Source organism: Chrysemys picta, chromosome 1, assembly GCF_011386835.1.
Source record: "Chrysemys picta bellii isolate R12L10 chromosome 1, ASM1138683v2, whole genome shotgun sequence".
In the NCBI taxonomy this organism is placed as follows: Eukaryota; Metazoa; Chordata; order Testudines; family Emydidae; genus Chrysemys; species Chrysemys picta.
The window spans coordinates 333,950,166-333,966,098 of NC_088791.1; the positions used below are offsets into that span (position 1 = coordinate 333,950,166).

At 39.8% G+C, this 15,933-nt stretch overlaps 1 protein-coding gene across 20 annotated transcripts in view; it reads left to right on the top strand.

Annotated features, from left to right (window-relative positions):
* DLG2 (discs large MAGUK scaffold protein 2) overlaps positions 1–15,933 on the top strand; it is a 1,449,438-nt gene that overhangs the window by 976,976 nt on the left and 456,529 nt on the right. For all 20 annotated transcript variants that reach the window (XM_005287552.5, XM_005287553.5, XM_005287554.5 and 17 more), the window contains one exon: positions 10,763–10,887. In XM_005287552.5, coding sequence (XP_005287609.1) covers positions 10,763–10,887 — 125 coding nt within the window. The remainder of the gene's footprint in view (positions 1–10,762; positions 10,888–15,933) is intronic.

Below are 15,933 nucleotides of genomic sequence, written 5' to 3' on the forward strand. Positions count from 1 at the left end.
TCTCTTTCTCATAGGCTGACAACAAAGTTTGAAAACTTTCCTTTATCACAGTTGGGTCTCCTATATAAGTGAAACAAAATGGGCTTTTAAATTAAAACGTATTAATAGCAAAAATGTAGGGTTGGCTCAAAGACAGAAAAAATCAAGAGGTTCTGATATGTATTTACAAAAGACAATATGGTCACTAACAAATGCATTTCATTTACTGTCTAGGTTTTATTGAGAGCAGATGCACTGCTGAGCATAACTATTGTGGAGAAAAATTTCATACACCTTGTTTCAGATAAAAAATAAAAATAAATATTGTGGGAGCCTCAGCTAATTGATAGTGAAATGTAAGGTGCTAGAGAATTTCATAGACTACCTGTTCTACCAAATTCTACATACTGAGCAGCTAGACAAACAGGATGATGGCAAACTACATAAATGTAATAGCAGGAATATTCAGTCATCTTCCTTTAGGATTTTGTTTTTGAACTTAAAGATCCCAAGGGTCTTTCAAATACATTCACTCTCCCCCCCACCCCCAGCTCTGTTTACATTTAGACTAGGTGCTCCAAAGATCCCCTTTGGGAAGAAGGAAGTGAATGCATTGCGACTATGGAAATAGCAACTGTGCAGATAGTTCCACCCCTTGATTTCCTCTGGTTTTGGAGCAAGATTGAGTAAAAACTCGGAGGGAAGGGACTGTGCAATGCCTTATAACAGAATGATACACCTCTGAATTCTAATCCAGCTGGTTGATCATATTTACTTTCCAGTGGAAGTGCATGGGCTCTCATGGAGTTTAAAAATATTAAATATATGTATGTTGGAAATTCTTAGGAAATGCAGTTTCATCAAAAGACAAGGATGAGCTTGTACATATTTGTTACTTTTGTTGTAGATGTGAAAGTCAAATGGGAAAGAACAATAAAAGCCTATGTTTTGCCTTATACAACTAGAACTTGGGTTTATATAGCACCTTTCATACTCCAGGTGCCTCAAATTCCCCTAAGTGCTTTTTCAGAGCAATGAGTTAGTAATTGTGCAGAGTCTATACAGGCAAACCCATTAGGCACTCAGCCTGTGTGTCAGTCTGGAACTTCAGAACTAGATTAATTGAGGAGATTGTAGAGTTCTCTCTTATACCCTTTTAAAAACTCCATTGGATGTTCATCTTTTGTTGGTATTAGGGTGACCAGACAGCAAATGTGAAAAATCAGGACAGGGGGTGGGGAGTAATAGGAGCCTATATAAGAAAAGACCAAAAATCGGGACTGTCCCTATAAAATCGGGACATCTGGTCACCCTAGTTGGTATAGCTATGAGATTCTGACAGAAAGGAATTAAAGAAAGATTGTCTTTTGTATGGAAAGTATATTGTATCAATGGAGTTTTCCCTCTTTCCACTGAAGTGTTGGCACAGGGTATGATTATGGATGAAATCATGACTATATTGAAGCTTGTGGATGTTTTGCCACTGTCCTCAGACTCATAGACTTTAAGGTCAGAAGGGACCATCATGATCATCTTAGTCTGACCTCCTGCACATTGCAGGCCACAGAACTTCACCCACCCACTCCTGTAATAGATCCCTAACCTCTGGCTGAGTTACTGAAGTCCTGAAATCATGGTTTAAAGACTTAAAGTTACATAGAATTCACCCGTTTACACTAGTTTAAACCTGTAAGTGACTAATGCCCCATGCTGCAGAAGAAAGTGAAAATCCCCCAGGGTCTCTGCCAATCTGCCCTGAGTTCTGGTGTGCCATGTGGGTAACTTTAAACCCATGACATTGTGACCCAGATACAAGCACCATGGTATACATCAACCTCTTCAGCTTTTGCAGGTAACAACATTGTGAACTCTTTAACAAAAGTAATATTAAGCTTTCAGATGTAGCCAGTACAGATCTATGGACTGACCAGCACTGTTCCTCCAATCCTTGTGAAAGTATTTTCATGTTCAGATATGTCCAGATACGGTGTGGCTAGGTGGCTGCTTCCCCTACCTTGATCGGTTTTCCTCATACTTGGTAGTGTAGTCATAGGAATTGTGAAGGCCCTTGGGTCCAAATGGAAAAATCCAGTGCAGATCCTGAGTGACACAAACATGTCTATCTATAGGGAGAGCTTGTTATGAACTCTAACTTTCCTTTTCCCAAGGTGCTAAGAAGACTTAATGGAGAGGAGAATGCTTCCCCCTCCCCCCTTTCCGAAGAACATTAATCTGTGTTTTGCTGTGTCCTTTCCTAACATTTCCTTCCATCTTCCTTTCTTTCCAATTAAACATTAGCCAGTGTGTTCTGTAGCATTTTTTTCCCTGTTCTAATTTTTCTGCAAGAGACAGAATGGATAATATTTTCTCAGGCAGAGAGTAACCTGGAGGATGCAAGTACCTAGCAGGAGTGTGGGAGGCATATTGAGTGGAAAACAGCCATATTTGGTTGTCACATCTTAGAACAGTGACTGTGGGGTGGGGGAGGTAGAGGGATGGTGGTACTGTTCTTGTTGACTGGGGTATTCTTAACTAGCAACATCCATTCTCTGAAGCCTTACAGTGTAAGCGTTTTTTCTTTGTTATTCCTTTTCTTCTGCATTGTATACGTAGAAATAAAAGGTGAAGCCCCTTTTAAAAGGGGGAATTATGTGATTTCTGCAACTATAAAAGCTACTAAAATGTGCTGGGAACTTCTGGTTTGGGCTTGGAAACCAGATCTGAAGGCAGTTCTCTTGCATAGACTGGTCTGGATACTGCCAGAACCTGACTGTGAGTGAACTGGCATTTTGCCCCATTCCGAAGGATTGCTTTATTTTGGTGGCTGGCTTAGTTCATTCTTTTAGACATGCTGTTTACATTCTCATTTTTTACATGTGTAATAAAGAAAAACAATCCCTCATGCTATTTTAAAAATCTCCCTGCTGGAGTCATGCACTTCCCCCAAACAGGGTTGGAAGTTCAAGCTCCCTCTATAGGTAGCAAGTGAGAAGAATCATTAAAGTGCTTGTAGTCTTGTGAATTGTGGTTACGTAGTGAATGTTCTGAATCTGATAAGGGGCTTGAAAACAACAAATGGCACAATGACAGATGGAAATATGCACCATATGGAGCATAATAATATAACTACAGAGTCTCAAAACTCCAACTCTGGGGAACCCGCCAGCTGACGTGGGAGTAGTGAGAATTTCATGAATTGTGTTACTCTTGAGTAGAGTTGAAAGTACAAAAGACTTCAACAGCCTACTGATAAATATGCAAATAATTTTGTTCTCTGAATTAGAGGAAGAGGAGGCAGCTTTGTTCAGGTTTTTGAAACTTGAGCTCTGAGCAAAATCTAATAAAAGAAAAATGGTGTATATGAGAGGATATATATATTCAAAACTCATCTCCAGGAATGATTTGCTTCTGTGATCCCATCGTCGTACACATACTAAGCAGGGTTAAAACAGGTTAGTGTTAGAGTGGGAGATGGCCAAGGAACTGTAATGATCTTGGGGTTCATTAAATATCAAACCAGTGAATGAGAGAAGAATAAAACTTTAATAAACAAACTGGAGAGCTTCTATAGTGAGCTGCTAAGAATGTGCGAAATACCTATTTGGTGCTGTAAAATACAAAATTTCTGGCCCTTGCCTGGAGAGAAGCTGGCTCCACCCCGATGTGCAGTTCCATTGAGCTGTGGTCCTTTCTGCTGGCTTTATTATCTTGTTATTCCGATAAACACTGAATGGCTTGATACCACAGAGATTCAGGCTCCATTCCCAGAAATAAGGAGCTCTCAACCAGAAAATGTAACTAAATGGGACACAGTAACAAAAGTGGATTGTAAAAGCTTTTAGCTAGTTATCTATACTGGAGAAATGAGGAAACAGCAAGGATGATAGACTGTAAACTTCTTGGGGCATGGACGGTGTCTTCCATTCTATGTTGTACAGCTTGAGCACTCGAAAAATAACATCAGAAGTGCTCAACATTGACTTCAATGGGAACAGAGTTAATCTAGGGCTGAGCGCTTTGGAAAATCCCACTGTGACAAGGCTGCAGCCTATAAAGGGGTTCCAGCCTGTTACATGGCTGCTCATAGAAGAATATAAAATAAAGTGAAAACTGGGTAAAAGGGTAACTAAGAGGAAGGATATGGTGTCTCCCCTCTCCGCTGGCTAAAGAAGGGAAAGTCTCTGGGAATTATTGCCAAGAGTTTTTTGGTTGATTTGCTTTTGTTGTGTGATCTTTTTGTGGATAATAAAACAAGCCCTGAGGAAAGGGCCTTAAAACGACTAATGCTTGGAGGTTTTTTCCCCTTCCCTTGGCTTCTGAATCTTCCTACCATCTTATACCCATCCTAAATATTGTCTTTTAGTGTTTGTTAGAAGAAGGAAAGTCCTAATGTGAATGTTTGTTGAAACAGTACAGTGTAGCTCCCATTATTGTGTGGTGTGTATATATAATTTAAGGGAAGGTTTCTGAGTCTTGGGATAAAGAAGTGGGAAAATTAGCAAATAATTAGAAAAATATCATAGGTGCGAATTCCATCTGAAGCCTTTTTATAGTAAGGGCCCGGAATCAAATAGTAATAACTGAGCATTTGGATAGATGGAAAGTGTTAAGACAGCTGTCAATATTTTAGGACAGGTAAGAATTTTTGGGACATAAAAGGAGTCATCAGGATTAAGGTCTTAAAGACATATATATTCATTCACAAGAATAGTCCCATTGAAGTCAATAGGCCTGGTCTAAAGCTGGTCAGAATTTTTGTTTATCATGCAGAAAAATTTGAATTTGGGGGTAAAAAATGAAAACTGAAAATTTTCAGCGGAACATTTCAGTTTCAAAATCAAAGATCTCAATTTGAAAATGCTGCTGTGATGTCTCATGTGAGTTATAGTTCAGGAGCCTCGGGCCTCCATTCTTCTCTATGGGCCTTGCTCCCTTGCTGGACTGCATCTCCCATGAGGCACTTTAATTTGCCTTCTTGATGAGCCATGGGATGTACCATGGGAAACTTAGTCTAGTTGAGGAAGTTGGCCGGTGGAGAACGATGTGGGCATGAAACATATGAACTGCCCTGAAGCATGAATTAAAACCAAATAACTGTGGGGATTTATGTGTTCAGTTTTTCAACAAAAAGTTGAAAATGACCACAGAAAATAGATAATTTCATGAAAAGACGCATTTTGTCAAAATCCCAATTTTTCCATCAACAAGCAGTTTTGATGGAAAATTTTCAACAAACCCCACTGTATACATGTGAGTAAAGCTACTCACCTACCCAAAGTATTTATAGAATTGGGTCCCAAACTGGTATATGTGATAAAAAATAATGGAAGAAGGGCTTGTGTAATTAGTGTAACAGTGGAATTAGAAGGAGAGGTTTAATTTATGTCAGGCTTACAAATATAAAGGTGGAAAATAGGGTAAAAAATTGCTAGGATAAAGATGCAGAGGAACTGGGAGTGTAAGAGTTCTAGTCTGTTTTAGCTAGACTTAGAAAATAAAATCACAAGGGTTAAAGTTAATCTTAATTAAAAGTCCATAATTTTAGCTAGTGCCTGATTTGTTTAAAGATCCTGCATGCAATACAGACATATTTCTCTCAGGCAGTAGGTGTGCACGTATTTTTTCTTTTGTCTTAGGCTATGTCTATACTACACACCACTGGCAGTGGCGGGTAGGGTATATGTAGCTATACACTGCAACAAAAACCAGGTTGTGTCAACACTGTGGTGTATAGCTTTTCCCTGCTGCCTCTCTCCTAGCAGAACCTTTTCCTGCTGCTGGAGCCTTTCCCTGCAGCAGGGGAAGTCCACCAGTGGGGAGGCAGGGGGAGATGAGGGTGGCACTGCTTGGGACTGTAGAGAACCATGTAAGGTAAATATCCTAGGGGTTCAGGCATGTCTTTACTCTACTCACCTAAGCAGTACCTCACCATCTACACTGCTATTTATAGCTGTACTAGTGGAGTGTGCAGGGTATGTACTCTACACGCCACCATAAAGTGTGTGCAGTGTTTATGTACCTTTAGTGACTGAGATGAGGAGAATAAGACCTAGAGGATTTCTTAGATTATTTCTCCCGCCACCTTGCTTTTTCACCTCTTTGAGTGCCTGATACCTGAGAAACAATTAAAAGATTTAACCCTCCAGTTGAGTTCAGATAGTTCCCTATTAAAATTGGCATATGGGCATTCTTTGCTTGGGCATTGTTATTTCGTATGTGGGCATTGTTATTTAATTGAAAAAGTTTTAGAAATAACTAGTCTTCTGTAAAGATACACTACCGGTTTATTAAGGTGTGGTGTATTATTGGCCAACGATTTATAAATAATTTGTTAGCTGTTCAAGATCCTGCTAACTCATATGTATTATTTATCTTGCCTAGGAGTGCCTGTCATAGACTAGGACCCAACTGTGGTAGGTGCTGTAAAAATCCAGAACAAAAAGACAAAAAAACCAAAGATTGTTCTGTACAAATCCAGAAGAAATCTAAGTGTAAGATGAGGCAACAGATGGATTCAGACAGATAGATGGGGGGAGTACAAGGAAATAATGAGACGATATGGCCCACATGATAGGTTGTGATGTCAGCACACCAGCAGCTTAACAGTTGTCAAGTTTGTTATAGGCATCACAGCAACGGTGAGTTTGAAGGAGGATAATGAGGTAGCTCTGCAGATGCTGATGGGGAGCTCCTTTTGAAGTGTGAGGGGCAACATGGGGGGAAATAAGGGATTGTTTGAAAATTTAAAAAATGGGCAACACCTCAATAGCGAATAAGAGAAAATATGCAGGGTAGGGATAGACTATGAAGGATCTTGAAAATGAAGACCATTAACTTATGTTTCACATGATAGGGAAGGGGGAGCCAGCAGAGGGATGCAAAGAGAGGAGTGACGTGGGCAAAGTGATGAATTAGGAAAACGATCTTTTTAGCAAAATTCTGAGTGGATCTGAGAGGGGCAAGATTGCATTTGTCAAGGCCAGAGAAAAGGATATTGTTGTAATTGAGATGTGAGGTGTTGAGAGCCTGGATGAGAGTTTTACCTATGTGGATGGACAGGAAAGAGAGATTATGCAGAAAGAATTGGTAACAGTTAGCTATAGCCTGAATGTGAGGATGTAGAGAGAGGTCCATGCTGAAGATGACACTGAGGTTACAGGCCTTAATGACAGGTAGAATGGGGGTGGAGTCCACAGTGACAAAGAAAGAAGGTAGCAGGAAGGAGAAAGATTAGAAGCTCTGTTTTAGTCTTGTTGAGCTTGAGCTGGCAACTACACATCCACAAGGAGATGTCAGAGAAACAGGATGAGATTTTAATTTGGACAGAAGGAGACAGGTCTGGAGTAGAGAGGTAAATCTGTGAGTTGTCCTCATAAAGATGGTAGTTGAATTTGTATTTGCAGATGAAATTACCAGCATATAAAGTATAGAATGAGAAGAGACAGGGAACCAGGGCAGAACCCTGATGAACCTCCACAAAAAGCTGGAGGGGGGGGCGGGAGGAGGCTCCTCCAAAGGCCATGCTGAAGGAGCAATTATAGCAATAGGAGGAAAACCAGGAGAAGACAGAGTCACGGAAGCCAAGGGAGGACAAGATTTCAGAAAGAGGCACATGGTTGACAGTTTACAGGTCAAGTAGGATGAAAATGGAGTATTGGTTCTGAACTTTGGCTAGAAAGAGGTCATTAGAGACGTTGACAAGAGTGATTTCACTGAAATTCCAGGGGTGGAAGATGTACTGGAGAGGGTCTGGGGTGGAATTGGAGGGGAGGCGCTAAGAACAGTGATTGTAAACAGCTTGTTCAACGAGTTTAGAGATGAAAAGGAGATGGGACAGTAAGTAGTTGGAGAGGCAAGTGGGATGAAGGGAGGTGGTTTTTTTTTAAGATGGGAGAGACTAAAGCATGTTTGTATCATGAAGGGAAAGAGAGGAGAGTGAGATGTAAGGGTGGGGGAGGGGAGTGGGCATGACAGAGATCAGGAGATGGGATGCAATAATTGGGAGAAGTTGAGGGGTTAGAGGAGGAGAGCAGATGAGAAACTTTTGCATCTGACTAGGGTGAAGGAGAGAGTTATGGAAGGAAAAGGGAAGGCAAGCTGAGGGGAGGGAGAAAGTCATGTCATATTTTGTCAGTTTTCTCTTGGTAGAAATGGGCGAGATCCTGTGCAGAGAGAGAATTTCTCTCTAAGTTGGCAATACAGATTACAGTATTCATTTGAGAACCACAAAGGAGAAATTACTGTGCTAGGCCACTTGTCCTTCCCAATTTACTTTCTTGTGTAGGAACGTATATCGAGATTTAGCAAGCTAGTGTGACAGCTTGCAGATCCTGTTGATCAGGTCAAGGATTGTGACCAGATTAATTACTAGCAATTTTCTGGATCTGAAAGTGCCAGCAAGGGGTGCTGCCTTATTCTTTTCAAAGGTTACTCCAAGGGGCAGAATCAGAATAGGCTTGTAATACAGCTGACATACATCTATGGATAAGTGATTCACTTGGAAAGCCTGCAGCAGTTTACCATATCATTACTTACAGTGAGCATTGTTATAGTTATTATTGCTGAGGAGTTCATGTGGCTGAGATGGGAAAGGGAGGGGCGGGAGGGAGAGTGCAACGAAAGTGTGAAACCTTTTCAAAATAATTTCCTGATGAGAATTTCAATAAACCTTTGGTGAGGAGCTGTGACAGCTAGGCATACCCCATATAACAAGCAAGCTTTATTATTTTAAAAAAGCTCTTCAAGCATGGTGTTACCTTATACTGTATCCACTTGTGCTGCATATCCAGCTAAAAATTCCTTTCTCATGCTTCCTTGACAAGCCCACTTTCTTTTTACTTGAGAGTAGGTTTTAGGGACTAAGATTAAATCTATTAAGAACCACGGGATGCCGCAGATGCTGAGCTCTTCTTAAAAATTAGACCTGACACTTGACAGAAAAGCAAAGCTTACTTTCTGTTTTAGCAGTGCTTTAAGGCACCTGCGGTGATGCTGCATCTAAACTGGAGTGGCCATATTTCAAAAGTGAGTGATCTACGGGCCCTCTGTGATCTCCATGAAATCTTTACTTTGAAGATTCATTAGAACATTCACTGACAGTATGTTATTAGGAAAACTCTTAGGGAAAGTATTCTTAAAGTATTATCAAAGGGGGAGCCTGTGTTGACTGCATTGTGTGATCAGGCATATTATAAAATATATGGAAAGTAAAATGAGCTAGACCTGATCCTAATGGATAAAAGGCTAAATCATGGGTTTAGCATGACATTTTAGAAAGGCTTAGTAACCCCTTGTGGAATATCTGTAAAATGTTTCAGTGCTGTGCCATTTCCAATATTACAGCTAGCCAAATAGCATTACAATATGTACATCCCGAAATCCTTTTTGTCTATTATTTAGTCCAATATTGAAAAATTATTCAGGACCACATATTTACACTGGGCCTGCAGATTGCATTCAAATCTCTTAAGAAATAATAATTGATAACTGTCTTGTTCATGACTGTGAAACACTGATAGCACTGGCTAGAGCTTGACATGTTGTACACAAGTGATGTATAAGCTTCCCCACAAAGCTCTGCCAGTGCACCTCATTCCTGACCTCCTAACTGAAATGCATTTTACGGAAAAGGAACTGAGATGTGATATCAGAAATAGAGTTTTGGGTGGGTTCAATGAGCAGTTCTCTCTTCTAACTCAGATTGAAGTAGACAGCCTTATCTGTGTCCACAAGCAGCACTGGCGATAACAAACCCCAGAAGTCTACTAGGCAGAATAAAATCAGAAAGGGGTTTAAAATAAGCATATTGAACATATTTTACCCCATCTACTTGGTGAACAAATTGTACATTTATCTGCAGTAGCTCATAGGGCTGTTGTAAGCCTGAATTCATGTTTGTAAAGTTGCTTGGATTCCTCAGATGAGGGGAGGCTGAAAGGGCACAGGGTTATATATTATTGCTCTTCAAAGGAATGTCTATGATGACCACAACTATTTTAAACTGGAAAACAATAACAATCAGTACATAATTCTAAAAGAGGTTCTAAAATTGCTGGCATGTGTATAGTGTGAGAGGAGGTTGGCACACTAGGTTGTGGGGGTGTGTGCAAGTATAGATACATGTAATAATAAAGGATTGTTTACCTGATACATTCTAATGGCTACTCCAAATGAATTATTTGCTTTTTCATATATGCAGAAAATGTGTATGCCAAAATTTGCTCATTTAAAAAATCATGTGGATATGAGTAGTAGTTGCTTTTCAGCAGAAAATAATAATAATATATTTTAACTTTTTTTTTCTCCTCCTACACCCTGAGGTGCATCGGGCATCCACCATTTTATTCAGAGTTCCAGTTTATGTAGTGATGCTGTTGTTTCTTAAGCTTTTTCACTGGAAATTAAAGCGTTCAGGGTAAAATTTTCAAAGATTCCAAACTGGTGTAGGAGCGTAAATCTCATTGAAAGTCACTGGGTCTTGGTCTCTGAAGTCTCTTAGGCACCTTTGAAAATTTTATCTTTAAACTATTACATTTAGGTTTGATCTTCTGCGGAAGTCTATGTGAGTTTTTCCATTGACTTTGGGAACTCTTTGTGTACTTTTCTAGCCTGTCTTGTTTTAGCTGACAGTGAATTTTTTCTGGCTGAGTCATATACACCTGGAAGTATGGCAGTGCTAAGTAAAAAAGACACCTTTGAGAAGCAAGGAGACAATGCTCAAACACAGTAGCTAAGTTCTGAGGAATTCTAGCAGCTGATAAGTTTTTTGTTTTTCTTTTCCCAGGGTAATTCTGGCCTGGGGTTCAGTATTGCCGGAGGAACAGACAACCCTCATATTGGGGACGATCCTGGGATATTTATTACTAAGATTATACCAGGAGGAGCTGCAGCAGAGGATGGAAGACTCAGGTAAAAACTTACTACATTACATGCGTTTGGAAACTAAATGTACCATTATTAATTATTTTATAATGCTCCAGTGTGTGCGAGGTGTTTCACAGAAGACATAGACACATGGGGCTGAATTCTCCACTTTGATATGCCTGCACAAGCAGCATAAAGTGGCCAGAGAAGGCTACTGAAAAATTCCCTCTGTGCAGGGGAATTCCCTGCTGGTCTAAAGCTGTCAGAGGTAGCTCTGCCTCTTTCTCTGCATCAGCCATCCCACCTGGCTTAAGAGTGGGCAGGACATGGGCATACCAGTGTGGAGCTCTGCCACGCCTAATCCCTACACGTACACACTTGAGGAACCTTATTCCAGCGGCATAGGGTAAGTCTTTCCCTGTACAGCCCTGACTTGTCATAGCTGGGCAGCACTGAATTAAGGATCCACAACCTGCAGCTACCCTTTACACTCCCCTTTGGGGACCCCTTACCGTTCCTTGGCTGCAGCGGTGAGGTAGGTTTTCTTCCATCTTTCAGATGGCCTTTCTTCTCAGATGAGGACCTAACCACAGTGATCTAGTCTGTTGCCGCCTCCAGGCTAGGTTATTGCTGTTGCTCTTGGGTTGAACGCTGCAGCCACATGGACGCAGCAACATATGGCAGTGCACCTCTTTAAGCAACAACGGACAAAAGGAACACACCATCCCAGTGCTTGTGCTTCCCATTCATTTATGGACGGAATTCAAAGTCCTAGTTCTGATCTGCAAGGCCCTTAGCATGCTAGGTGTTCAGTTATCTCCATGAATGCCTCACCATCTGCCAGCCACTAATCATATGTCTACATTGCAATTTAAAAACCTGTCTGTGGCCAATGTCTGCAGACTTGGGCTTGTGGGGCTCAGGTTGCGGGGCTGTTTAATTGCAGTATAGATTTCTGGGCTGGGCTACAGCCCAAGCTCTGGGATCCTTCCACTTTGCAAGGTCCTAGAGCCTGAGCTCAGAAGTCTACATTGCAATTAAACAGCCCCGCAGCCCAAGCCCTGCCAGCCCGAATCAGCTGGCACAGACCAGCCATGGGGGTTTAATTGCAGTGTAGATATCCCGTTCTCAACCAGGGGTATGCTTACCCCGTTGGGGGTATGCAGAGGTCTTCCAGGGGGTACATCAACCCATTTAGATATCTGACGAGTTTTACAACAGGCTACATAAAAAGCACTAGCGAAGTCAGTACAAACTAAAATTTCCTACAGGCAATGACTTGTTTTATGCTGCTCTATACATTGTACTCTGAAATTAGAGTGCAATATTTATATTCCAGTCAATTTATTTTATGATTATATGGTAAAAATAGGAAAGTCAGCAATTTTTTAGTAATAGTGTGCTGTGACACTTTTGTATTTTTATGTCTGATGTTGTAAGCAAGCAAATAGTTTTTAAGTGAGGTGAAACTTTGGGGGAATGCAAGACAAATCAGACTCTTGAAAGGGGTATAGTAGTCCGGCAAGATGGCAAACCACTGCCTTAAGACTTCTGATGCACCAGAGGGAAAATGTAGCTGGAGAGGCCCAGGATAAAATTCTTAGGCTGTGTAGCTATAGTGTTCTGAGTGGTAGGGTCTGAGTTGTAAGAATTCCTTGCCAAAGGAGATCAAATGACCCTAAACCACACTACATTCAAAACATATGGTAAGATTCAACTTTTTGCCAAAGCCTTTTCCTACTAATAAAAAAATAGAATCATGGGAAGGTGGAGTGTTTCAAGCAACTTTTGGATATTTCTTGTGTTATATAAGTAGCTCTGTTTGGCACTATTACTGCTGCTTCTTCTTGTTAATTGTTTGTATTATGGTAGCACTATGGGGCCATTGTGCTAGGCACTGCACAAACATAACATAGACAGTCCTGGCCCTGAAGAGCTTACAAGTTACATGTAAGACCGTAGACAATGAGAGGGTATAAGGAACAGATGGGAGCACAAGCAGACATTCGCACTTGGATATCATGATGATAGGCACTCAAGATATTTGTTATAGTGCCTAGCATGATTGGGGCCTTCGCCTCTAGACACTACATCCCTAGAAATAGTAAGATATCCAAACAGAATTTATATATTAGCTGTTGAATTTCCAAACAGATCTACTAGTGAAGATATTTAACTATTTTAACAGACTGATTTAGCTTTTTAAACCATTGTAATGAACAGATTCACTAAAGTTTTGCTTTAAATAAATTATCATATGAAAACAAGTATTTAGTAACTCACTGCTTTGCTAATTAACGACCATGGACTCAACTCATGATTTCTTATAATTGCTGTGTTGTTAAATACTTAGAGACATGTTACATTCACAAAACATAGTATACTAATGCAGCTCGTAATCCATATTAAAAACAAAATTGGCAGTTTTTCTCTGCAGCTCAGCAAAGGTTTAATACTAGCAATATAGTGAGTTATCCTGTTAGTAAGACTTAAATATCTTTTTACAAAATATACTACATAATATTTACTAGAATGTTGTGAAATAAATACTTCAAATTGAACTATAGTTTTAAAAATAAATGATAAAAGTGCAATTGGTGTTGTGTTTCTCACTAATTTGGAAGTTTCGATCATTCACAATGGGTCTACCATCATTAGAGTAAATTAGCTAGATGCAACTGTAGTTGAAATTTAATCTGAAGGGCAGGCAAGTATAATGCTTTCAATAAAACTCTGTCCTTCCTTACTGAAAATGATTTTTGAGGCTTGCACATATTTATCTAGGCTTCTGTGGTTTGGAAGGAGGAAGAAAGAATTTCTATTGAATTCGGCTTTATGTAAAATCTGTGAAAACCTGAGCAGTTTTAGAGGAACATTCAATAGTAGGAATGCTGATACAGATTTTTCAAGGTTCCTCCATAGCCTCCTAATTAGACCTCTGTCCATCTCAACAAGTTGCCCAGAGCTCCTTGGTTGTTTCCCACGTCATTTCCCAACAAACTCTTTTATAATTTCATAATCTATAATCATTTGTATTCACCTTCATGGCTCTCTCACGCATACTGCACCATTATCTTGTCTTGTTTTTAATATAGTTTGTTTTAATTTAATTTTTGTGTAGTGAAGTGGCAGAGAAACTTGACATGAAGAAGCTAGTTTTTAACTGCACAAATCTGGGCAGAATGCCAGAGATTTGTTTTCACATAAACTCCATGTTTTCCAGGTTTTGGGGGAGGGAGTGGAGGTGGGAACATTTCTTTTATTCCACAGCTCTAGTTTTCATACTACCACTTAGAATTTGAACTGTTGCTTTTACTTGTGTAAGGGGATCCCTGATTTATCACCTGCTGTTCATATTCCTCTACTTTGCTCAACATTACAGTGCTAGTGAATGATGCAGATTCTGTCCATCTTGTATGAAGACCTAAGAGTTACTTCATTAAAGATTTCCTGGGCAGCTTTTTTGTTCTGTCGTCAGAATCCTCCTGCCCTTTTGAGGCATAATTCTGTTTTCCTGTCTGAACTGTAGCAGTAATCTCATTGAAACTTGGACATTCTGGAATGTCTGTGACCATTACTGATATGTCATTGAAGGGATGAGTTGTCCCAGGGTCGTCTCCTGTCCTTTTTGGTATTGACATTTTACACAGCAGTGTGTTTATCAATTGCACCCTCTCTGCAGGAACAAAACAAAAACAACGTGCAGCCAACAATGATGGCCATGTGCCAAGTACCCAACAGAAAAACAATTTAGAACTCTCTGAGTAGGAGTTTGTGATCGTGAATAGAGAATGAAATATTTGCCTTGTGTCCATATCTCCCTCAGATTCTGCCTGCAGGTACTTTAGATTATATAGCAGAGTTGATTGTGTGAATAGGGAGCTCAATTTGCTATGTGTTCTTAAACCCCAAAAGTCACTTGCTCTGCATTTTTTTTAAAGTGGAAGCAATTTTGTTCTGATTGATTTGAATAAAGACCACCTGGTGGTGGGATTTTGAAAGTGACCTCCAATTTACAGCAAATGATCCTACAAACTTCTCCAAATCTTGTTTACCTTTATGTATGTGATTAGTCCTATGGACTTCAGTGGGACTATCTGTGTATGTAAAATTAAGTACAAATGTAACTGTTTGCAGGATTGGGCCCAAGGTGACTGATTTTTTTTTATACTGGGACACAATTTTAATGACCGTGTACAATGCTCAGTTTAGCTTTGTACTATCCCAGCGCCCTTATCCCCACGGAAACATGTCTTTTAAAAATAAACAGCCATTTTATATTATATTCATTTTAATAGAATAATCAATGTACATAGTTCTTTTTCCCTAGAAAAATCCCAAATATTTTACAGCTACTATTTTTTCATACACCACCACTGAAATGTAGCCGTCTCTGGAGTTGAGGGTAGCAGCCAAGCAGGGCAAAGCCAGTGTGCAGCCTCTGGTGCAGAGGATATTTTGCCTAAGGGCATTGGGATGAACACCTAATCTTATGAAAGATGTGGACTTTTTAACAATGTCCAGAGAGAAAAGACCTCAGTTATTTATATTTTCTTTGATAGATGGGGAATTTCAGATATTAACTTGTTAATTTCAGGTTGAATTGTATTCTTATGACCTTATTATACTTTTATAAATATTGAAGTACTTTTATAAAGAAAAAAAAACAACAACAGAGCAATCTAACACTTAATTATTGCCACTGTACTGTGCATTGTGGCCCCTCAGAAGTTCATGGAAACCACAGGAACAGAACATTCTGCTTGAGAAGCACAGGTCCTGACCAGTGAAGTTCTTCTTCCATCCAGTAGATAGCAGTGTTACACATACAAGGCAAATACTTCATTGCAATATTACTACAGAAGTCCTGAGTTTAGACTGTGCACTTGAAGAAATAACATTTTCAATAATTTATGGTTGAGTGACCTTTTCTTTTCCCCTTATGTTCTTTTGTCAGAAAGAAAAAAAAAATACTGCAGTCAATTTGGTTGCCTGGATGAAAAAATGAGCTTAATTTACTACAGATCTTTTTAATGACTCATTCAGTCTATGGTAATTGAGATTCCTGCTTTACAGAAGCAATCTATATTT